General features: G+C 32.1%; 1 protein-coding gene across 1 annotated transcript; it reads right to left on the minus strand.

Annotated features, from left to right (window-relative positions):
• Positions 1-1,279: 1,279 nt before the first annotated feature.
• On the minus strand, positions 1,280-24,750 carry LOC133191689 (uncharacterized). The gene is made up of 15 exons (XM_061327423.1): positions 24,305-24,750; positions 18,798-18,835; positions 15,978-16,142; positions 15,438-15,505; positions 12,111-12,220; positions 11,375-11,511; positions 10,965-10,998; positions 10,333-10,398; positions 9,681-9,949; positions 8,932-9,039; positions 7,626-7,709; positions 7,120-7,253; positions 6,752-6,889; positions 4,825-6,504; positions 1,280-2,448 (listed from the first exon to the last, which is right to left on the minus strand). Exons 1-15 carry the CDS (start codon positions 24,612-24,614, stop codon positions 2,310-2,312), a joined length of 3,480 nt encoding a protein of 1,159 aa, XP_061183407.1. The 5' UTR covers positions 24,615-24,750; the 3' UTR covers positions 1,280-2,309.
• Between the last annotated feature and the right edge of the window lie 1,893 nt (positions 24,751-26,643).

A 26,643-nucleotide genomic window follows, 5' to 3' on the forward strand; every position in this document is an offset into this window, starting at 1 on the left:
TCACATGTGTATTCTTTGTGACAAGGCCTTCCTTTGGATACCAACAACTTTGAGCTTTTGACCTTGGAGTTTGACCTACTTTTGAAAAACTTTAACCTTGGCCATAATTTTTGAACGGTTAGAGCTAGGGCTTTCATACTTCACATATGTAATCCTTGTGACAAGACCTTCCTTTGGATACCAACCACTTTGACCTTTTGACCTTGACCTAGGAGTTTGACCTACTTTTGAAAAACTTTAACCTTGGCCATAACTTTTGAACGGTTGATGCTAGAGCTTTCATACTTCACATATGTAATCCTTGTGACATCACCCTCCTTTGAATACCAACCACTTTGACCTTTTGACCTTGACATAGGAGTTTGACCTACTTTTGAAAAACTTTAACCTTGGCCATAATTTTTGAATGGTTGGTGCTAGGGCTTTCATACTTCACATATGTAATCCTTGTGACATCACCTTCCTTTGGATACCAACCACTTTGACCATTTGACCTTGACATAGGAGTTTGACCTACTTTTGAAAAACTTTAACCTTGGCCATAATTTTTGAATGGTTGGTGCTAGGGCTTTCATACTTCACATATGTAATCCTTGTGACATCACCTTCCTTTGGATACCAACCACTTTGACCATTTGACCTTGACATAGGAGTTTGACCTACTTTTGAAAAACTTTAACCTTGGCCATAACTTTTGAATGGTTGGTGCTAGGGCTTTCATACTTTACATATGTAATCCTCGTAACAAGACCTTCCTTTGGATACCAACCACTTTGACCCTTTGACCTTGACATAGGAGTTTGACCTACTTTCGAAAAACTTTAACCTTGGCCATAACTTTTGAATGGTTGGTGCTAGGGCTTTCATACTTTACATATGTAATCCTTGTGACAAGACCTTCCTTTGGATACCAACAACTTTGACCTTGACCTTGATGTTTTACTTACTTTTAAAAAACTTTAACCTTTGCCATAACTTTTGAACAGTTGCAGCTAGGGCTTTCAAATTTAATATTTTTTATCTTTTGGCCTGGATTTTGAATTGCATTTGAGAAACTTTAACCTTCCCCATAAGCTGCCATACGGGGGCATCAGTGTTTCACAAACACATCTTGTTCCATTCTTTTTTAAAGAAAAATTTTATACCCCTGATAAATTTGATAAATAACGCAAGATTTTTGCTAATATTTTATCAATGTGTAGGGTGAAAATACAGGTCCAGTCTACAAATTTTTCAGATATACATGTTAAACTTCTTGTAAATAATAACTCAAATCAAATTTAGAAAACCATTTTTATTCAATAAATATAAAAAATCAAATATCTCAATTCATATCATAATTTTACAATGACAGTAAAAAATGCACAGCTGACAAAGTGCACTATACAGTTGTTTGTGTATCTGGAAGACCATCAATCACGGTGAATTTTATCACTGTTGACTTGGGGGAAAAATGTATGTACAATCATGTAACAAAGGTACATGTACTTTGTATTAAAGCTTCCATTTATTTACACATCCTCATTTATATGTTTATGTCAGCTTTCATTTGATTGCATAATAAATACATGTGCAATATCAGATGCTTTCTTTCCTCAGGGTCACAGAAACTATTTCAGTGAGTATTCGAGTACGAATAGTGTGTTACAATTTTGTCAGAGAAAAGAACAAATAACATATCTCAATTTGTTGACTTGAGTGAATCTTTTAAAATGTCTGAGTAATTACCGATAAAATAGCTGGCAGTTACTTGAGATTCTAACTTATAACACCAACTATCACCTGAAAAAGTAATTCAGTAACGTTTGAAATGTGTCATTGCAGATATTTCATATGTAGCACACACAGGTAATAAAAAATCATACCCGCGGTATTTTATAATACTGCAGGTATGATTTTTTATTAAAACGTTAATTCTGTGTTATTTTTTGGATTTTTCTTATGGAATACATTGTAAATATGTACTAGAAGAATAATTTATGAAAAAAATACATAAAAATATTTTTGACCCGTGGGGTATATTGTTGGGGGGGGGGGGTTTCCTGTCCACAAGTACCTGTGGTAGCACATGGGTAACTGGCTTCTTTCTCAGTTGTATCTTTAGTTGATGAAAATGATCAATGATTTGTATGATGACATCATATTTCTCCGAGTACGAGTACTATCAACGTTTCTGTAGCATTTTAAATGTTTGTACATGTATTATAACATTTATATTTCATCTATACTTCTTAATCTTAAGAAGAGAAAGATAAATGTGACCACTTATACTCTTTCCTGTGAAATTCATACACTTTTTAAAATACCAATCAATGTAAATTTTCATTATGAATTCCAATATCATCCTCTACCCAGCACTCCATGGACAGGGTGTCACTTTTATTATGGTCCTCGAAATTTTCTGTTCCCCGGAGATCCTGGGCTGACGAAAATTCTTCAAATATTTTCCTTAAAAAAGGACCCAGAATCATTATATAAATATGATAAGCATAGCTATGAAAAACAAGTATGGCTATCTTTGTATTATCAGAATATAGTGGATAATGAGGAATTTAAATACTGTTTATTATCATGCTAATTCAATTTATTCAAAAGCTGGTCAAAAATGACCAGTTCAAACATTTCTGTTAAAATTGGCATGCTATGATTATTGTTTTCATCATGATATTCCCATTATTATCTGTAATATTTAAATGTGTATATGATAATTACAGTATAGATAAACAAAAAACATATGATGTTAGTAATTTGCAAGGTTTAAATAATTTTTTAATACAAGTTTAAGCAGATATTAAAATGAAATTTACTTTCTTTAAACCTCTAAAGCAGTTCTTTGGCAGTTCACAAGCTTTTTGAAGTTTATTAAGTTTTAATGAGGCACATAAATAATCACTGTACCAGTTGTCAATATGCATTTTACACAATATTTAATAGCTGTCTGCAGCATTCAATATGGTGTGCATCGTAAACTCATTAGACACTCTGACAGTCAATAATTCTATAAAACACAGATATATTTAACATACAGATGTATATGTACATATCAATACCATAATTATGTTGAGTTTTAATAACTGTATAACCATTCAAGAGGCAGTTACATGTCATGCAAGCACAATAAATAAGCCAGTAGCAAGGGGAGATAACTAAGAATTATCTGCTCTATACTTGCCATTCTCTACAGCTCAAGTACAAAACTTTAGAAAATAAGAAAGCACAATATGTCATAAGTTTAAGCTATGGTGTTTAGCTGCTGTGTATTCAAATCACCATTTAAATCAATCAAAATGACAATTCAAGAATTGCAAATAGATCAAAATGAATCAATTTCATGACTTGTTTGAAAAGATGAAAATATAAATCTGTCATTAGAGTGATAAGCTTTTTATTAAACATTTTGTAATGATATACCTGGCATATAATATTGAATGCCTACCTCTGACTCTAATTAAAAACTACTTATTGGCATTTCATAGGTTTCCGAGTCATTTTGGAAAAAGGATTATATACTTAATACATGTTATAACAGCTTAAAATTTATATATTAAAAATTATAAAAGAAGAACTATTTCTAGAATTGCTACAATTACCAAGGCTTTACAATTTTTTTTTTTTTTTTTTTTTTTTTAAAATGGATCTCCATTGAAATTGTCAGCTGTATATTTTCCAGTCAAAACACAAAGCTTAATATTCACAAAAGTTATACTTGCTTCATAGTACCCACAACTATTTTTTATACTTCACAATTTTGACCAAATATTAAGGTGTTTAGCTTGTATTTCCTACATTGTATTTTTTACAATAAACATATTTCACAGCATCCTTAAATATGTTTTCTGCATATTTTCATTATGTCTTTATTGTAATGGGGATGTGGCATAGATTAAACACACACATACATGTACCTATCATTTTCAATCAAATATAGAGTGGTAACAAGGAATTTCATCTGTTCAGTGTTCAAAAGAATTAGCATTGTGTGGCAGTAGAGTGAACTCAAAATTAGCACATTTTCTACATTCTAATAAATTCTAAATGTAAATCAGCTTTCACTACAAAAAAGTGTGAAGATTAAAAAAAAAATCCACGCAAAAGGCAGAAAATATTGTGCAGTAATTTTCAACAATCTAAATACATACTACTACATCCACAGTTCCCAAGTCGTCAATGCCTGGCCTGAACAAGCAACAAAAAATTTGTACCGTTATGTTCCCACTTAAACAACCAACAGAATTATAAAAATGCCCCCTACCAAAGAAGCTTCACCAAATTTAACCATAGTAAGCAAAGTGTAAAAAAAAAAAAAAAACATGTATAATATATATCAACAGTCCTTATTTCTTTTTCAGTCTATAACAAAAGGGAATAGTCTTTGATATGCAGAGAACAATGATAAAAGCAATTTCAGTAATAATCCATGTTACTTTTTTCTCCTTTTAATCAGTATTATAAAACTGATTCATAGAAGAAAAATATTTTTAAAGGGACATGCAAAGCACTTTAATTTTCTGCTTTTGGGAATAACAAGGAACCATTTATGACCAACTTTTTAACCAGCAATTTCCTTATATACCTTGCTGCATGCCTTTGAAATTTGATTTACCGGTATTACCTTACAGCTGATCAAGTTGTGGTATTGAAAAACTAACGGTCATCCTTAAAAGATAGTTTGAAATGTCAGATATTGGTACATGTACCTTATCTGGCTAAATTCTGTGTCTATAGATACAAAAAACAGAAAAATGAGGCAATGAAGGAAAATTAAAACTGGCATTAATGCATTATGATAATGTTAGATTGAGAGATGTTTGTAAAATTACCAACCTTTTTCTTCCAAAAAAGCTCTTGATGGAACCAAACTTGGTCTTTTTCTTCACTTTGGACACATCCTCTGTGGATTTGGAGATGTTTTCATTAGATCCCTTGCCACCTTTATCCTTTCTTTTGGGCATATACATGGGGATTTTGGTGTCTTTAGCCAGAGCTTTCAGGTTCTTTCCATCTGTAGGGGTGATAGGAGGTGATGGAATCTTGGAAGCCGAGGGCATCTGGTCTAAATTTGGATAACTTAAACGACCACTAGGGACAGGCAACTTTTTCAAAGTTTTGTTGGAATTCTTTGGTACAGAACTACTTGGGGTTAAAGGATCTGAAGAAGGATGGCCGGTGGATTCAGCATTTTGATGGTTGGGCCTCATAGATAGATTTTCTGTAGCTTTCACATCGAGCTTCAGTCCATTCTTGTTAATATCAGCAGAGGCTTTCATACAATCTCCCTTAAATGAATGGTCCTCTTCTGAAGGTTTTTCAGCCTGCACATAAGAGTTCCTTTTACTGTCCATGTAATCATTAGCATCAATTTCAAACAGCTGCATGTCCCTTTTCTTATTTAAAACACCAGTTGAATTATCAGATGGGGCTGGTACTAAGTGTTCAGGCTTCAGCTGCTTGCTGCCAGCAGCTTCACTTGAATTCTTTCTTTCCACTGATAATTTTGAGGATGTGTCTGACAATCGAGATTTTTGAGATTCATTTCTCCTTGGACTAGGAAGAGGTTTTTCTCTGCGCCCCTGAGGAATCTCAGAGGTCACATTCTTGACCTCTGGTAAAACTCTTCTCTGATGATAGTTTTCATACGGATTTTCATGCTGTTCCTTTACTGGACTATTATGAGAATGAAAAGAACCTGATACATTCCTGTCTTTATCATATTCTTCCTCATCATCTTCATCACCATAGATACCATAGTCTTCAACAATCTTCTGCTGAAAGGCAGGTCTACTTGACTGAACACCATTGTATGAGGAAGTGGCAAATCTGTCCTCAGCAGGTCTTCCAGATTCTGAAGACATACTGAGGGGTTGGAAATACTGATCATTTTCTTCTCTATGACTACTATCCCTGTCCCTCTCTGCCAGCAGTCTCTGAAGAGACAGATGAAGCTCATTCCTTGCCCTGCCCTCCCCTGGATGATCTCTAGGGGAGTTGAGACTTGTCCCTTGAAATGACCAGTCCTCTAACATCTGGTCTCGTCTTTCACTTCCCCTGTTTGTGAAATCAATGGAACTTGCTGGTCTGGTCCTACCTCTTCTGGTTGATGGAGGAGGTCTTAGATTCTCCTGTTCATCAAAGGCTGTCCGACTTGGAGTGCTTGAAAATGGGAAATGTGGAGTGAGTGGGCGAAGATAGTTTGAACTTATTGCACTCTTTGGATTATCAGGTCGCCTTCTAATTTTAATTCTCCTTGGAGGTTTTTCAGGACTACGAATTTCTGGCACTTTGGCTTGTATTTTTGAAAGAGAAGAATACATCTTGTGTCCTGATTGATAAGGCAAGTAGACACTGCTCTCTTTGCTTGTATTCATGAAATCAACATATTCCTGTGAGGATAAATCAGGATGACTTCCGAAAGTATGATGAGAGTGAGAAGGGACAGACACTGGGCGGTCTCTATACCCCTGCTCCTCCCTCTCTCTTCTCTCCCTCAACACTTGAAGGACATATCTGTAATCATGTATAGATAATACTGTATACATTATATTACATGTATTTACATTACATTATTTACATTAGATACTGTAAAGACATGAAAAGCAATGAATGTATTTCCTCTCTGACAAATGAAAAGAACAGATGTAGAGGAATTTTTTTCAGAATACATGTATAACAATATTATTAGCATATTTTACAGCTGAACAAAAATATTAGTATTAAGGATGTTTGAGTATTTGATAAGGAATCTATACAATACCTCCTAGTAGTGTTAGGTGAGGCTGGATGACGAGTCTCATCCTCCTGAATCCCGCTGTCCCTCGCACTGGACACCTGATTAGCTTCAGCGCTGCTCCCACTTGAACGAGAACGCATCGAATTTCCACTCTCTCGAGACCTGACAGAGAAAAAATTAATGTGAAAGTCATACATGTATTTCAGTTCAGAGTCATAATTATAAAATGAACACAAAATGCAGAAAATCTACTATGGCATTCAATAATGACTATACTGCAATTTTGCAACTGTGCAAAAATTTTGCTGCAATTTGTAAAATTGCCAAAATGTTAGGAAATAGGGTAATGGGGTATAATTCTTATATGATAACCATGAATTTAAGGATTATACCTGGAAACATTCAGGAACTGGGAGGCATGCTCTATGTCATTATTCATGATGTAGAGGAAACTTTTAAGGCTGTACAGGGCAGCCTCTAAATACTGTCTGTCTGGATGATCCACTGCTGTGTGCTTTAACAGGTTCTACAAGGGATTAAATTACAATTAATATATTAGTTAATCACAGTACATGATGTAGTTTTCATCATGATCCATTGATCCAAGTTGAATACATTTTTTCACCAAGAGAATGTTATTTTGACTCGGACTTTTTCTTTATCAGCCACGATCGCTTCTTTAATATAAGGGATTGCTTTTAATTGGTTTATTGCTAAAGCTATTAAATATGGTATGACAATTATGTTAAGAAATATGAAAAAGTTGATACTAGCATGCTTATCCCATGCCAATTTCAGAGAAAATGTTGCAAATGATCAATAAATCCCAGAAAAAGTGGTTTATGAATATTTACTTCTTATGTGACTCAGGTGTAATGAAAAAATTTGGAAAAATTACCTTCAGTAATAGTGAGTATTTTGGTATTTGTTGTAAAGGTTCCAGCAGTAGTGGTATGACATTTGAAGATGCTAAATTTGAACTCTGAAAATTTAAAACAAAGTTTACATTAAGTCTCAAGTCATTAATGATTGCTCAAAGAAAATCACAATCACTGAGCCAACAGAGCATTTTATCATCCTAGTGTAACTTAAAAAAAGTCTTACGTGTGTAATATAATACCGTATAACGGGTATTTTCTGCGGTTGTCCAATTTTTGCGGAATTTTGCGGATAGGACAAATCCGCAAAAAATTACAATCGCAAAATATTTTTCAATATTTCTTCAGGTATATATACATGCAAGTATGATAAGTGGTGCGTATGTCCTCGTTAGCGAGAAAATTCGGGTGTCATCGAAATTCGAAGATTTTATATATCAGGATATTTCCAAATCATATTGAATTAAAACGTTGCTGTAAATAATATCAATTTAATAAGTTTATACAAAAACATATTTTCTTGTACCTACTTCTTTTTTTTATACGGATATACATGTACATGACTAATAGAGATTTCGCAATTAATAGTCAAAACTCCGATAGCTGCAAACAACACATAGGTCCTAGTAGCTTTTCTTTCTTTCTCTAACACTTTTTCAATCTTGTGTTTTATCTGGAGACCATAATTACTGCTTGTATACACAAAGTGGCTTGATTGTCTCATGAATTTCACACAATGCAGACGACTCACAGGATTAGTTACGCCTCAATGCACATGGCACCTGTGATTGTACACGGTCAACTTTAGGTTACTTGATTATGCAACTGTTTGTTTGAGCTTAAAATATAAACACCAGATTAATTTTAATGACACAATTAACTATAAGTGTATTTTTTAGAATATGGCTTGGATGCATTAATTGTCTATATATTAAAATATTTTAATAGATCGCATGAAACGTTTGTTACAATGTAGAATGAAGATTTAATTTTTATTGTTGTTTGGGTGGACCGATACTGCAATAATTCATTTCAACTGGGACTCGACATAATTTTACAAAGACTAACTGAAAGATAGTAGTTTAATTAAGCTTAATAGCTTCATACCTTTGATCAGTATGTCTCAATGAGTTTATAAAACGTAAACATGGCAGCTATCTGATAATTCTTAGAGATTGGTGATCATACCCAGTAAATAATTTTTGCGGTATAATGCAACCGCAGAAATTGAAAACGCAGAAATTAATTTGCTATCTTTTAGGGGTTAAATCGCAAAAATTTCCAACCGCAGAAAATACCCGTTATACGGTATATACATGTACTTACCCCCATGAGAGATTTGAAGTGGGGTGATTGTGAGAACCACTGATTCATGTTGTTGATGATTGAGGGAAAGTCATTAATGTATTCTTTGTACAAAGACAATCCTTCTCCCTGCAACAGTAAAATGTACAACTAATTAATTATAAAGAGACATAGATATGAACATGAACATGACGAATAGGACAATATAACAATGACCAGATATAGAAAGAAATAAAGTTCACAATTTAAATAAAATCAACTTCAAAGTAACATGTATACCAGGTATCAGAAACTTAAGAGTTACTGTGAGCAGTGAGCTCACAAAATGATACCCCCTGCAAAGCCAAATATCTGTCAGATCAAAACTCAAAATAGGAGTGCATAATGGCACTATGTAATAAAGATTGTTTGGAAAGTATTATTAAATGTTATTCAGTGGTATATAGGAGGAGTTGCTGTTAAGAGATGGGTAATCCCAATATTATAGAAAGAATGGCAATGTTATCCAGTGGTATAGGAGGAGTTGCAGATGAGAGATATGGGTCCTCCCAAGCATAACAGACTGATGGACAGACACACAGATGTACAGACACTGATGCCTCCTCATTATATACCCCCACTTTTCAAGCAGGGGTTTACCAGTAATAATAAGTCCCTTTCATGTTAGTAAAATCTCTTTCTTCATTTAGAAACAAAATGCTTTAAAATTTAGTTATGGCAATTTATTCTCAGTGACCATATGCTGTTTTTTTTTCCAAAGGAACACTTACATCTTGCTTCTCCAACATTTTGACAAAGATGTCCCCTAACATGCCAGAAATCTTCCATTTCATCAGTCTCTCTTCCATCTTATGCAGTTGTAGACAATGTTGTTCATACATCTGAGGGATGTAGGAGGGGATAAGGGCAGATAATTCCCTTGGGGTCATTATTTCTGCCTGTCTGAGGGGGTTCATGTAAGCATCAATCAGAGTCCACAGCTGGGAGCAGTAGGATCTCTCAGCCTCTACTATCTCCTGGGCTGCCTTCTCTCTTTGTACTGAAGATAAAGATTGGTTCATCATAATGAATCATAAATGACATGGATTTATATGTTTCAGTTTAAAAACAGAATTTTCAACATATCACATTTTCCTTTCCCATAATAAATAATGTGTTTCTGTAGCATTTTATACAAATAGATATATTATACATCACTGGTATTATGTATATATTATTTACTCTAAAAATCTTCTACCAATTATGTCAATATACTTCTTTATTCAATAAAATAAATTAATTTTATGTCAGCAAGTACATAACAATCAGCACTTTCACTGTATTAATAAAGTTGAATGGGAATAATTTTTTTCATTTGACCATATTAGTAGAGAAAAGTAAAGTGAGAGCAAGATTAAGTGAAGCATGAATCACCATGGTTACCTTCTTCCACCACCCTTTCATGGAGAGGTAGTTTCCTTGGATGAACATGTTTTTCATCAAGGTAATCTGTGAGTTTAAAAAAAGTAACTGGATACAGTGATGTGATAATGGTGTCAAGGTCAAACAAGTTCAAGGCCAAAGGGTTTTAACAACTTCTTTGTCATTTTACACTGCATAAGCAAATTTTAGTTTTAATTAATGCAGTAATGCATGGGTAAATTTTAATTGGAATATACTTGGACTAAAAAGCAAATTTCATTGAAAATACACGTGACATAAATTTGAACAATGGATTGCAAGGATACAAACAAATGGTAATATAAACAATGACAGCATGGAAATTTTTACATTTGATGTAAGTTTGTTACTGTAATAGGGATCAGACATCAGTTACGAGATTTTGATCAAAATGTGTTTAGGTTTACTTTCTTAGAAAATCTGAAATATGAAAAGTATTTGGCAGATATTCCTCCATTTTCATTCTGGGGCATTAGTAGTTCAACAATTTTATGAGAAAGTAGACTGTCTGAAAATGTGAATTCTAGGTGACATGATATGTGCACATTCATCCCAAGGTATTACTGTAACCCTCAACACCAAGACTCTAAAACCAGTGTTAATGGACTACTTACAGCTTCCTTCTTTGTCCAGAAAGAATCCTGAATTCTGTAAAGATAATAAAAAGCATCAACAAAATCCAATACACTCACCTATTAAGTGTATAGGGACAAATGTCAAGTGAAAGTAATTCTTAGTCAATAGATCAAATGGATACAGCCAGAGAGGCTTATGTTAGGCCAATAAATAAGGCAACCAAAGCCTTTATCAATATGAAACAATTTAATTCAAGAAATGAATGCTGACCATCTCTACCTGTTATTTTACTGCTGAGAATTCACCATCTACATTCTTTGGTACTACTACTTCTTAACTAAATTTTGTATAATGTTATATCAAGAAGAAAACACAATACAATGTACATACATTTATCCTTAAATACTGATTATGAAGTTAGGAAGACTAGCCAACACATCTGTATTACCTGAAGATTTCTAAGTGTCTCCTCCTCATCACTTGAGGACAATTCCAGGTGTAGACACTTCTCGTGGAGGGCCTGGGATAGATTGAGGCTCTTACAGGCCAGGGCAGTCACTGAATGAGTATCACAGTCTTCTGAAGCTAAAATAAATGTAATGCCAAATAAATAAAATTTTCTATTCTCTTTTGCATTTTAATACCTTAAAAAATTGGTAAATAATACTTTATTGAGTCAACTGTACATTTAGCTCATAGATTTATAGATTGTTTTTTTTTTTAAATTCATATTACTAGGAAAATGAGTGCTGATGTAAGCTACCCCTTTTATGCACATTCAAATTATAGAAATCCAACACCAACTCCAATAACTAATAAATCTTGCTTTAATTTTCTATTCACGCTATAATGCTTATAAAGTCAAATTTGGTATTCAGGGGGGTAAACAAGATAATGGAGATTCAAAGCTATCTCTAAATGAAAAAAGTCTGTTATCTGGTAGGTCATACAAACTGAGTTCAGGATTGCATTTCTAATGTATACCTTAGTGATAATTCAAAATATGACTAAATGTGTTGACATCTAGTTGCTAGACACTTCACTAAATGTGTTCTTTCAAGAAAATCTGATAACCTACAATTCTGAAAAGCAATATCTAACCTTCCTTTAAGAGTTTTAAATTCTTTAGTACAACTGCATAAGTTATTCCTTTTTCAGAGAGAAAGAGAGAGAGAGAGTTCTACCTTTTTGTTGATGAAGACTTGCTAGATAAGGTTGAACCATGGGGGCCACATCTTTTCGGGAAGATTCTGGTGCATGGGACTCTAATAAATGAGGCCTCTCTGATTTAAACCTAAAATACAACCAATTATTATCAACTTATTTTACAGCAGATGAAATGGTAATTGTATGCAAATGATACAAGGAATGCACTACTCTTTTATTTTTGTAACTATAATAATATTAAAAGATGTGTATTGTTCTCTTGTACTGTTCTTAAAATCCTATAAGTTTTAAAATGGGGCTCCTATCCCTGATACATTTGTTTAAAAACCAAATTTAGACATACAGAAATTCTTTTAACTTCTCTGAAAGCATCAAATGTAAGAGGAGATAATAAAGTTCTAGCAAATTCTTTTGCATTCATTGAAAGGTTTCAGGAGCATGACACTGTTACTTGAGCTCTTTTGATACTCTTGACAAACCAGCACAGGTATTCAAACTTCATAACCTATTGTTCACTGAATGTTTCACAACTGCCATAATCTGTATTTGCTTACATGGGTACACATGAAACATTACTATACTAAATGGGTGGGGAACTATAATAATTTGTGAAATACTACACTTTACATTGAAAAGGATGGCTCAAAAAGGACGGTAAACAAAAATATCTACCGGTAATTACTGTAGCTCACAGTTGACACACTGACATAATCTCTGACCAATCTCACTCATAAAGTACATGTACTTTAAAAACTTTGTCATTAAAGGAGTCATAACTACATGTAGGTCTTTTTTTTTTGATATCTGCACTAAAGCATCTCTAGCCTTGTCTAATCTTATGACTTCATGGTGACATAGTCATAAGTAATTTTAGATAATGAAAAAAAGTTAAGCTAGCTAAATTTGAGTGTCCATAAAAGGAGATTTACAGTGAATTAGTCTAAATTTCAACATTTAAAATACTAATTTCATCATGAAATTTTATGATTAAATAGAAATGGGCTCTCCTGGTCAATGATTGGATCTGATTTTGTCTAAGAAGTGATGTTCTTTCTATCCTAAGCCCTACACAATTGTAAAATGAATATTGTTTTACTTTTTAAAAAAGTTATTTTAAGTGACTTTATACATCCACAGTAAAAAAAAAAAGAAATCTCATCCACACTAAGCATTTATACTAGATTTAAAATCATTGTATAATTACTGATATAATCTGAACAGTCCTTTGCTGTGTAAATTAAGAATGAGGTGTGTATCAGAATCAATATCATGTCTTTTTTAAGTGGAAGCAACTGCCAACACCTTATCTTTTTTCTCACTCAGTTTTATTTACTGGTATATATCCTCTCTATTTTAGTTTATTTTATTTAAAAGTGGTGATTTTAAGGAAAAGAAGGATAAAGGAGGATCAAGGAATAATAGGAAAAGTAGGGAAAAGTAGGTACTGTAACAGTAGGCAGCCTGCTTGAGCTTGCTCACAAGTTTTAAATGCTGCTGACATGATGGCAGAGAAAGTGATTTCTATAAATGTATACATGTATCCTCCCCTCAACTGTTCTTCGTGTGAAGTATAATTATTAGATTTTATGTTACATAGAAACATCAAATAACATACATTGTTACACAAAAAAGAAGTTGTACTGGTACACATTCTACTTTAACTAGATACCTTCCTTTATTCTTCCATTTTCAAACAAGGAGGAGAAAATGACAGAGAATTTTGTATGGATCAGATTAACAAGGTCTTATTGACAGTAAAAAGTCAGTGCTCCCATGTAAAGTTACTCCACTATACAATAGTTAATGTCTGATCTACATGATAACTTATGGAAATAAAATCTCTCAAGAACTGCTTCATCATTCAGTAGAAAGTTTGTAAATAATTTCTCCATTTTATAGACACACTGATCTTCAGTCTACCACATTTTCATTCAGATCAGCTTTTGTAATGGGTATTTAATGATGCAAAGGGGTTAAAGATATGGATAATAAAATTAAATTCAGGGTATAAAATTCTCATTTTGAACACTGTATACAATTCATATTACTTTCTAAAACCATTCATATCACTTTCTACAGACTAAATATTTCACATTATTCAAAATTAGAGTTGCACAACAAGCCTTGTATAAAGTGATATATGCATGGGTCATCAACTTGAATGTATATGGATTAAATATTGTGCTTTGAGTAATTAAAGTGCATTTTCATTCTTAAGAAAGCAAATGGTAAATGTCATTAAGTCTTATCCATCCTAAAACAACAAATATATACAGTAAAACTTATTTTGTATGAACATAGACGGTGAATTTATGGCTATAGCAGTTTTTTGGAGTCCTTGGGAATATTCTTAACAATACCTAGGAAATTTTAACATTTATAAGGAACTCTTGATCATAACAATTTTATAGATGTAGTAAGTTGATTTTCTGTCCCGTAAAGGTTAAAATTAATGAAATTTACATCTTTTAGAATGATTTTTTTCAAGGTCCCAAAATTGAAAAAAAACAACAACAATAAACTGATATTATTTTTTGTACAAGTATTTATAATTGAAACTACATCAAACAGAAACTTATTATAAGTTCTCCAAGATAGGTTTTGTAAATAGTACATGGATTTCAATGAGCATATTCGGTATTCATGTGAAGGAAAAAATGTATATTTTGAATTTGTTTATATTTATACTTTTTATGAATTTGTTCAGATATAACAGATTACGAATATACGTGACATAAATCCACAGGTGCACTGGCCTTTGCTTTAACCGAGTTTTACTATACTAACACTGTACATGTGCACGTACCTTGCCTGGACTGAAAATAAGTCATGAACTTAGAAAACCACAATTCTTCTAATCTATCCAGAAATTAAAGCAGTATGAATTTGTGAAAACAATACCAAAATTCCTATTTGACCTGTGACATCTGAAAATGGCCATAATCTGACTTGTAGTCATGACTTATACTTTGATCAAATGTATAGTCCAAAAGGTATTGCTAAAGTTAAAATCATGAACAAACAGACAATAGAGCAAAAATTCATATAATATGCCCCAGGTTTCACCCCCCTTTAGAATGGCATATAATATGATGAGATAAAACTCTACAAGCAGCTGATTGTTACTCTTTACAAATATCCTCCAAAAAAGCTTGTAAACATAAGACAAAAAGACCTGAGTTAGAAGTCTATGATTCATCTTCCTTGATGAAAAACAATTTTAATTAAATATCTGTCTGATCTGAGCCAAAAGTACCTAAAGCTAGTGAAGTAAAACAAGAGAGACCTTAGATTAACTTCTTAGGATATTATAAATCTGACTCTTAACTTCCAATGTTACATACTTTTCTTCCCAGGTTTTCTGTGTTGCTACAACTCCTTTTAGCTCTGTTTTGATTGAGTCTACCTCTGACTGCAAAAGAAATAAAATAAGGTTTACCTATAAAGAGGAACAGATTCATTAAACCAGAAATCTCTGATGAGAGACTGTAGCTCTACTGGTGTGTACTTATATGTATAATAAAGATGCATCTTAGTACATTGTATAGGCTACTTGTGTATCAAATCTAATTGAAATACTCTATAGATCTGAACTTATTCAGAATGCAAATACATGTAACTTGTATGCTAAACTATATTTTATCTTCTCTCCATAATTCACAAGGATGGTCAGTGATTTATTAAAAGTGTGGCTGATAATACTGATACATTGATCATTCTATAATGTGCTATTTTAAACACCTGTAAACATTTTGAACCAGAAATTCAGATTAGTCATTGAACTAAAGACTTTTTCATCATATATCTTACTGTTAGATCAGTGAATGATTCAGTATACATGTTGTTATTTGCCTATGCCCTTGAATATCAAGAAAAAAATTGACCTTGAGACTTCTGACTAGGTCAGTGAGTTCTGTGATCTGTCGAAGATTGCTCTCGCGGTCAGCTGACAATTGCTGCTGTAGAGACTCGTCACCGTACTGCGTCTTGGCCAGCTCCTCCATGGCTGAGGTGAAACTTAGCTTCATCTCCTGCACCATGTCCTGAACCTGAGTTATAATCGTTATAATTAAGCCAAAAAAGCAAGACAAAGTCCTGAGTGTTGGTACAAGTATATACGAGGGGTTATCAAAAAGTTCGTGGACTAGCGCCATAAGATTAAAACCGCTTTAGGTACATCAATGAATTTTAAAACATTTAGTTAGCATCATCTTTTCTATCTATAGAATAAACCATAAATCATAAGTTTTATTTTTTAAATAAATTTTTAATGTTTTTGTAAGCAATTGTATGTCCAGGCGGCGCAACCTCCAATATGACGTTTTTTCTACCTGAGTGTAACTGAGAAAAACTCTTTGATATGAACATTTGTCATCAAAAAATCATGTTATTTCAGGCATGTGGTGCAACACAATTGTTCTGTAAAATTTGCAATTTTTACCCCATTCTGTACGTTCTATCAAATTTTATAGTAAATTTTATATGGAGTGTCCAAAAAATTAAGGCTTGAAAATGACGTCAAAAAGGGGGAGGGGTTTCTTTTTCCACCATTCTATAAAGTTTCGAACCTAGAAAGACTGGTATAGACCTACGGAATGTTAAAACGGGCAAAAGAGAAATAAAATCCATCCAGAGTACTTGTTTTTAAATGCCCAAAAAGATTCAGAGAGATGAAAGATGCACAGTTAATGTCGATTTGTAGTCAGGGTGTCAAAAATCAGTCACGTCGAAAAGTGACGTTGATCATGTGTTGTAGAATTTGAACTCCAACAAGCTAAGTATTATGGCATAATCAAGTGAGGATCTTTCCCTTTGTATAGATCCATTTACAATATTATATGTTTTGAAAGCAGCTGTTCATGACATTATAAAGTCATATAAACAAGATGGGCTTCAGCCCTTACTTAACTCCAAATAATCTCATCAAGATAAGTGTATGGGGTAGAGAGAGTGGACAATGAGAGACAATGACGTTGTCGAGCGTCATGAAACTAAACGCCGACAGCGCCGGGTGATCATAGAATGTCTTTTTTATTTTTGAATAATTTGGAAACTTATCAACATATCGAGCTAAAATTTTCAACACTTCTTAAACTTTTGTTGTTTTATGTTTCTTATAAATTTTGTAAGCACAGACTGTATAGTATTAATTTTATCGCATCAGTCCACGAACTTTTTGATAACCCCTCGTATATGAAATGTATTTTAGTTTTGAAAGTTCCAGAAGATATGATCTGGTACTTTTTACCCTGGAGGTATACTCCTTGAGGTGCATGTGCTCTTAATGAAAAATAGGCATATCAGGTCATATCCTCATGAACATATCAAACTGAAGAACATTAATCATATTTACATTAAAACTATTTATTTCATTCAGATGCACTAAAATTCACAAACTATTTGAGATTCTGTCCCTTCATTTTAACTTAGAGCCATTTACTCTGCATCAGATGTAGTTCATGAAGATGTGAACTAGAATTTCATTCAAAGAAATCTTAAAGGGAAATCACATCTTAAGTAAATATGTGCAAATATGTTTTACACACAGAATATTTTGTCACTATAATTATTCTGTTTTAACAGACAATGCAAATGATCGTCTAAAGCCATGTAAGAATAAACTGCTCTTTCACTAAGCTCAAAGATAGCAACTTTATATTGGTGTATACAGTATATGTTCACATGTATTATGGGGTAATTCTAAACCAGATTTATTTCAGCTATTTTCATCCTAATTTTCAGACCAGACAGAGAATAATAGAACACATATATCTCTGTTAGAAGCAAAAGTTTTTAAATACACATTTATAATGGACTGATATCATAATGAATTTTAAATGAAATGCTTTTGGGTGAAAAGAACAAGGAAAAAAAATCGCCTAATAATTTAGACTTTTATCATTGTTTCTATTTAAAATTAACACATTCAGAATCAAATGAATTCATGGAAAAAAATAATTCACCAAAATGAAAATAAATTCAAGTTCAAGAGATCTTTGATCTCTAAAGATAGGTCGCATTTGTAACCAATGGTTTATCATCACTTATGAAACTGTAAATTACAATGAGGAAATGACAGGTACTTCAGAAATTAGGAACATAGGAAGTTGACTTTTATCCTCTTTAAATGAACCAGGAACTGTTGCTATAAATGACATAATCATTACTTGGTGGTGTCTGGTATATGCTTTTCTAATCATCATTATATCATACTTTCCTAACAATTTGTAAAAAATTGTTACATTGTAAATAATTTCTTTGGATCTTTGAAATTGTGCAATTCTATTTTGGCAAATACTGGCTTACTAATGTTCAAGAAAATATATTTGTATGTTAAACTTTCATTATACTATTAAATTGAACCAAAAAAAGAGGAACTTTGTTTAGTCTGTAATCAGGAATTTGTTAAGTAGGACAATTTGTTTTATAATACAGTTATAATAACGTTCCAATTTGACAAATGCATATATTGCATGATCTGTAAGAAACAATACACACTTAATAAATTTATGAAAATTATTTATTTCAGTTTTCAATAATAGACATGATCTATAGGGTTGATCAATATCATTCAATGCTTAGAGGTCAAACCCTGACCCATGTTAACAAGAATATTTTTCTGCCCTGTAATTACTGACAATTACCAGATAAGAAACTGATATATACCAGATTGTGGAATGTATATCTCAATATAAAATATTTACCATTGCTATCTGCTCTGTCAGCTGAATTTGCTCCATGGCTGAAAAAAGAAGAAGAAATTTTAATAATATCTAAAAACACTTTTTTTTTCTCCTTCAATCTTTTCACCTAAATTAATTGTAAATTTACCTTCCACAGAAAGCAAGACAAAAGAATTTTTCACATTCAGTCCATTAGAAGCCAAATCATGTCTTTGATTCTCCCAAATTCAAAGGGTTTAAATCTTCCATTATAATCTTCAATCAGTGGAAAAAGTGTTTAAAAAATGACACCAAACAGAATTTCAACATCATAAAGAGTCCATGTGACACCACTTGAAAATGTTCACCATAAAAAAAAATGATTGTTATCTCACAGTAAGCACTTCATGGAAATCAGAATTGAACAGCAAGTTCAGCCAATTGTTAATCCATTATTAACTTGGCCCTTCCCTATACATCTAATGTACACACAGCTAGATCTACAGGTAAATTTAAAATAAACGATCTTACATGTCTGATCAATCTTATCTTTCCAGAAGATTAAAAATACATCAAATTCATTAAATGTCCCACAACTGATATGGTTATCTGTTTGGACACTATCGAAAAGCAGGGAGGTCAATATTTAACTAACTTGCCAATACACACCTGAATTTCTTACCCAAGTATTGTATATCTATCTTCTTGCGACAAAACATCTGTTTATATAAACAGTTATAGATATATTGAAAAGAATTGGCAGGAAAGTTCAATTTAGTTAATGGTCTTCAGAATTCAATAGGTTCCATTTTACAAAACCGGAGAAGGGATTTCTGAGTACAAAACATCTGAATTGACATAACACTGTAAAAGATAGTATGAAAAGGTAAACTTCTTTATATATTGAAGTGTAACAGTTTAAAAACTAAAACTCTGTATGAATCACCATAGGTCATTACCGTACATGTTCTTTAAGGGAATTGGAAAATACAATTGTTTGTTGACAAAAAAAAAGTATTTCGATCTGCACAATATCATTAACCATATTGAATACTATCACATTTATTCATTTGTTCAATCACCTAATATAAATTCACTTCTCATTTAATAATGACTGCAAAAACCATTGAATCAAATTGTGATAATCATCTCTTATCTCCAAATTCCTTTTATCTTAATTGTTACTTCATACGTTAAAATATATATATAATGGACATGGCGCTTAAGTCTAGAAAATGTCTTAGACACACTCTATCACCTGAACCTCTTTGTCAACACCCCCAGACTAGAAATATCTTATCAATGCCAAACATTTAAGATAGAGGCAACTGTATACAGCTGTCACATCAAATATCAATATCTGCATTCATAGTGCATTCCTAAAAATATTGATCTGTCAAACTAAGATGTTTTGCCAAACAACTGTTTAATATCTATTGTTGTAAGAATCAAATACTCAGGTGCAAATCTGTGGAAAATTAAAACTAATTTTGACCAATTCCTGAAGAAATTACCAAGGCTTAACTAAAAACTGAAAAGTTTTGTTAATTTTATATTCAATAGAAATGGTTATGAATTGAAACCCAGAGCAAATTCAAGAATTTTAAACTCTTGTATGACAAATTATTTAATACAGAAACAATTTACTCAGAGGGTCACTAAGAGAGAAAAAGAGAGAGCACTGCAATAATGCTATAATGATCTTAGTATGAAATCTTCATCTGAAATTACTAAGTTTGCCTCTAACAAGAAATAGTATTGTACATATATTTTAATATTCCACTCATAACGATGTGTTTTATTTCTGAAGATAAGAGAAGATACTGTGCACAATGAGGCATCTTGTATACTGAATAAAGAAACACAGATGTTCACACTATGTGAAAAATATGTGCAAAATACAAAAAAAATGATTAAAAAATCCACTTACAAGGGTTCATATTCTGTGAACTTCAACAAGTTTGGATCTATTCCAACACAAAATATTGCAATTCATATAAACAGAAAATATCATATCCTGTTAGAGTATTCACACAGGAGACCCACAATTTCACTCATACTGAATCAGTATGTCACTACAGAGGTCTAGCCCCATATCCTGAACAGTAAAACAAATCCCACACCAGCTAAATATCTCCTTGTCCAATTCAATCCAGACATGAACAAGAGAATTAACTATTAGCAGCCCTTACCACACTCTTAACCTGGTGGTAAAGCCATACTTTATAAAAAGTCCTCAATTCTCTCTCTGTTTCCTTTCTATAAGCTGGGGATTTAAATTCACTGCTTGTTAGGACTCAGTTCCACTAGACATGAAGAATCTGAGGTCTATATTCCAATCTCAAGGACAAACAGTTTCTTCTTTTTTTTTCATTAGATGTGAAATCCTGGGGTATGACAGCTAGCTAAATATAAATTTAGGTTAAATATATAAAGAAAGCAGAGATTATTATTTAGAGCTGATCCAAAGAATCTGAATACAAAAATAATCTGGTTCAGAATGAGTTTCTCAGTCTGAATTACCTACCTTGATGATCAAAGTAAAGTTCCATCCATTACCTCACATAAAAACTTAATAAATAAATTTGTTTCAGACATAACTTTTAGTAGTGGGTTAAAATTCCAGATTACTTGCTCATCTACCAACAGTCATTACAAGTTTTTTCACCACTGTACTGGGATTTGTATGAAATTTAATTTGGAATGTAACGCTCAAATCTCTGTGACATTTCCAATGTGCAGCTCTTCAACATGTACATATTATTGCGAGGGAAGTTTACACTTACAAAAATCAACAACCATTGACATTCTTCCCCATTATAAATGGACATGTCAATGTATACATGCAGTGGTACACATTAAAATGTGTTGCAAATAGAATGCTTGATTTTGAAAATATGAGCAGGGAAGTACATGTATTAAATTGATAAATATGGCCATGGCACTAATTTAACCACCTTTTGACCATAAACATCTGCCTAAGATGATTAATCTTTTCCTTTAACATAAAGAAATCAAATAGTGCCCTTTACAATCAATAAAGTATTAAAAAATGAAAGGTCTAGACGAAATCTTGTTTTATGTAGAGCTCTTACAATTTAGCTACCAATATTCATTTAAAAAGTTCACTGTTCTAAATATACAAACATATATACAATTGCACAAAGATCATTTTAATCTCCTTTGAATTATTATTACAGCAGTTCCTAAAAGTTCACTCAAAATAATGCTACAAAATAATGCAAGAGTGAGTAGCTAGCAGTAAAAGAAATATATTGTGGTCTCTATAGTTTACTCAAATTGTTCTATTCAAACAATTTCGACCCATCCATTTAGTCTTGAACTGAAATAATAATTGACTCTGACAATCTACAACATCCTACGATGAAATAAAGATTAAGACCTAGCCACATCTGTAATTGATCAAGGCACTTCATATTTTGATATATATTGGAATTTCTACTACTCACCATTTGAGTTCCCAAAATATCAGAAAATCAAATTTTCAATGTTTTAAAAAAATCCACTAGAACTATGTTGAATCAAGCATTAAAACATTTGACCCCTTTTCAAACATCTACTAAAGTATGCATTAGTCAGTACAAAGTTTAAATCATAATACATCAACATTTTGTCAAAATTACATAACTACAAGAGCCATTACCTGGCACAATTTAATCAGGACAATCAACTACTTAATAGTTATCCCTTGACTTTAAGACCTGACAATAAAAGAAAAGTGGAAGGTATTAATAGAGGTCCTACAAGTCCATGATTACCTTAATCCTAACTACCCCTTCACATAAGTATCTTTGACTTCCAGATAATCTCAAATAATTGTGATTTCAATTTCTGTTTCTCATCAAGGGGCAATCTTACTGTTCATTATCCATTTTTCTTGACACTAATTTGCAGATATTGTAATGTAACATGCATACAAGTAAAATACTGAAATAAGAATAGAAATTTTCCTGACAGCATTTTCCCTTAATTAGTGTTGTTGACAATGATTTAAAGTAAGACATACAATGTCCTTTTCTGCCCTCAAGACTAAGGCAACTAATGTAGCAAATTAATTACATCATTAAACATTTGGTCAGAAAAGAAAGTTTACACTGAATCTAAATGCTTTATATTTAATCCTAAAAGGAATGTAAATAGTGTATATATAAGACTTTTATTATAATATTGAAACATCAAGTCATGTGAACATTTATCCATTAGCAAGGTTGAATACCCTCATTATAAAAAGGCCCATTTCTATGTTTAAAAATCTTTTGGATAAAGTAAAAAAAAAAAAAATCTGTGTTAAACTTGTGTGTATCCACTCCATTGTCATGATTGTTGAATTAATTCTTCTACAAAAACATATTCACATCATTCATGTTAAATAATTATTTAAAACCATCATTTAGGTTCATTGTTAACAAATAATAAATTTAACACTTTTATAATTACCCAATTCTTATTAAATACACACATAAAGTAGTGTAAGAAAATGAACAAAAATTATCACTTCATAATGAATAAAGAAATACTATGGACACTATACAGTCTTCTGATGAAGACTGAGACCAATAAATTAATCTTTAGTATGTAGTCTTTGATTGAAAATAAACATTTCAGTGCTTCATTATATCTAGCCTCTGATCTGATTTACAGAATCTATCATCCTGTCAACACTGTGACACACAGACTTTCGTGGGAAGATAATGTACTATATACACTCTTGATTCTGATTTATAAGTGTAGGAGGTATACCCTAGATTTCCATTAAATGTATTAGATACTCTCCAGTTCTTTAGCATGTACTAGAAGGTATCAGATACTTACCTATAAGTTGGTTTGATTGTAAGTCAGTTGTACTTTTTCAGATTATTTTGGAGGAATTTGCCACTGACCTGCTTATAATTGGTACAGTTTTTTGCCAGAATTTTTACCAATTTCAGATAAATTTTCTATAATTGTATTTACCTGTGTTTCAAAGAAAGTTTTGGGTGTGACATTGATATTTGATCTTTTATTAACAATTTAAACAAATATAAGATCATAAAAATATGTATTAGATTTAAGTTCTGACCTTTATAAATGACTATCCTTGAAGCTGTAACAAAATTTCTACAGGTGCTCTTTTAGAAAATACTGATTTTTCTAGGACTTGCTTATAAGTCAGACATAGAGTTTTGGACGAAAATTTCTAAACCTCCAAAAAATCCAACTTATAGGCAAGTATATAAGGTAGTACTCTAGATTTCATGATGTACAAAATTGAAATACAGAATAAATTTAGTTTTAAATTGTTAATAAAAGTTAGCATCAAAAATGAGAAATCTGATTGCTAGACAGATCAAAAATTTTTTATAGAAATGGAAATCATAAAATTATTGTACAATACTATTAGCTAGCTAGTAAGTTATGTCATATCAATGTATACTAAATAAGAACTGACATAATCCAGCTACAGCCTTTGCTATGAGAAAGAATGTACAAAATGTATGAAAGCATATGAAGAGAATATCAAGATTTGGCAACAAAACACAGAAACTTACCCCCTTTGTAACTCCTGTCTCCTTCCCCCTCCTGAGGCGAATTTTCTGCTTTTCTTTCCATCCCATTATTTTCCTTGATTTCTGTCTCAAGTTCATTTTCCCCCTTTTCTTCCTCTGCAGGTGGTGGTTCTCCCGGGGTAGCCACTCTGAAAATACACCACATTTCATCACTACTCCGAGGCTCCTTCAAATACATTTTGATTTTCGTGAACCCTGTCCTCATTTTCTTTTTAGCCATTTTCCTGATCTCCTCAGAGTCAGGCACCATGCTTTCCTTTAAGTCACCATGATGAAAAACAGTTTTCTTCATTTATCACAGAATTCTGTGAAAATTTCTCACTGAGAAATGAATGTATTAAAAGAATTAAGGTTCTTGTCTATACAGAACCTTTAGTGAAATCACAATGCACATAGTATTTGTCCATCGTGTGCTGATACTATTGTATCTTTCACCATACGTCAGCTATATGTTGCTCAACATACAGGAAGAATTAACTTCAGCACAAACACTTCACTTTGGCACTTTTTCAGAAAATCTGGTTTCTACCAAACAATTTCTCAGAACTATACACAGATGCAGAAATATTTGGCTTTTTGATTATGAGAACCTACCAGTCTCTTTTCTTCCATCATATCAAAGTAAATAGAACCTGTTCTGGTCAATTATCCATAAAGCTAACAAAAAATTCACAGCTCTAATCTAGTGAGATCAAATCATTATAAAACTCTCAGACTTTATACTAACCTCTGATTTCTTAACAGCTCAATCAAGTTTTCTTAATTTAATAATGAAATACATACATTCTTGCAATAAAAGTTATAATAATTTATATATCATATAACTATAGTAAGCTAAGGGAAAACTTCACCTACATCATGGACATTGCTACATTCCAATAGAAACCATACCCATCTGGTCAGTAGTCCAGTGCATTACCAGACTGGGCAGGAACCGTATGGTCAAGCAGTGTTTATTAATGACCAGATCTCTGGGGCATTTGTGAATTATGACGAAAGAACAAAAGCATATATAGAACTGTCATGTCCATCAGCTTTCCTGATGAATATCAATTAATTTTATATAAGTATACACACTTCTTGTAGAGATTTACTTGATTACTAATTGACTAACATTGTCCTGACAAAGAAATCATTATCATGATTATTTTCTATTTGTGTTTCTTCATACGAGACTGTATATTTAGAGTATGTACTTTTCCTGGCAGTTTTTAGTTTGCTATGACTGAAAAGATTTCTTTCTTCTTTTTTTCTCTTTTTAATACAATGGCATAAAAAATAAAAGATTTCTTTTAAAACTCAATTCTTTGCTAGAAAAGAATCACATACATGTCAAGAGTTGAAATTTAAGTATTTATAAATGTTTTGAAGTACACTAGAAAATCTTATCAATTAAACAATGCAAAACAATTTAGGGGAGTGCACATAGTTTCAGCTGTTTTCAAGTGCATTATATTGTGAATGTAATGCACTTGATGTAAAATATTCTTATCAATAACATGCAACTTGCCCCTAAGCTTGGCAACAGATAAAATAAGCCTCAAGAACATAATTGACAGCATTTAAAATTGGTCATAAATAACATGAAAAGTAAATTGTACCTAGAAAGGTAGTTTATTGAATCTGGTTGAGCACCCACATAAAACTTCACATTTTGTGTAAACATATTAACACTTTCATGTCATTCTTGGCAACAAAATGATATTCTGAAATGACACTTTAATCCAAATATGTAAAATGCAAACAGATAACTTTTTTTTTCAAACTGTAATAGATTTAAAAAAAAAAATTAAATTTCTGTCTTAATCACTTTTGAAGCTATTTTCATAAAAGTACACATGCAACTTCCCTTTTGTTAAAGAAATTGTGAGCGATGATTTAAAGAACAAGCGAAATAATTCCAAATTCAAATAATACACTGTACGTTTAAATTTATAATTGGGAAAATATCAACCAAACTATACCTGACCCCTATTTCAGTATGATTTAACTATATACCCATGGCAATTCCTAAATCTACCCAAAATATGCAAAGAAACAAGAATATATTGGCAACTGTAAAAATATTCTATTTTTGCTTGGAGTCCATACATTTCATTGTTTTATTCAGTAAAGAATAGTATTCTCTACATAGAGAAACAGTCAACATAATTAATTATATTAGTTCCTCCTAAAAATATTGACAGTCATTTAATTTTTTACTTTTGACAAAAAGAATTTTCCCAAACTTGTTATTGATTTTAAGTGTGACCTAATGATACCGTCACAACTTCTGAAAAGCATGACGTCACAATAAAAAACTAGAAAAACACAGATATGGC

Source organism: Saccostrea echinata, unplaced genomic scaffold (genome assembly GCF_033153115.1).
Source record: "Saccostrea echinata isolate AGI-Se365-2 ecotype Australia unplaced genomic scaffold, CSIRO_AGI_Sech_v1 ptg000024l, whole genome shotgun sequence".
Classification (NCBI taxonomy): Eukaryota; Metazoa; Mollusca; class Bivalvia; order Ostreida; family Ostreidae; genus Saccostrea; species Saccostrea echinata.

What these genes read in the sequence shown, in the direction of transcription:
- LOC133191689 (XM_061327423.1), bottom strand. Translation starts at nt 24,614, where the DNA reads ATGAAGAAAACTGTTTTTCATCATGGTGACTTAAAGGAAAGCATGGTG. An exon ending in ACCTAGTCAGAAGTCTCAAG is followed by an intron (nt 15,506 to 15,977) that starts GTCAATTTTTTT and finishes TTTCTTTTGCAG; the next exon opens with TCAGAGGTAGACTCAATCAA. An exon ending in AGACACTTAGAAATCTTCAG is followed by an intron (nt 10,999 to 11,374) that starts GTAATACAGATG and finishes TTATCTTTACAG; the next exon opens with AATTCAGGATTCTTTCTGGA.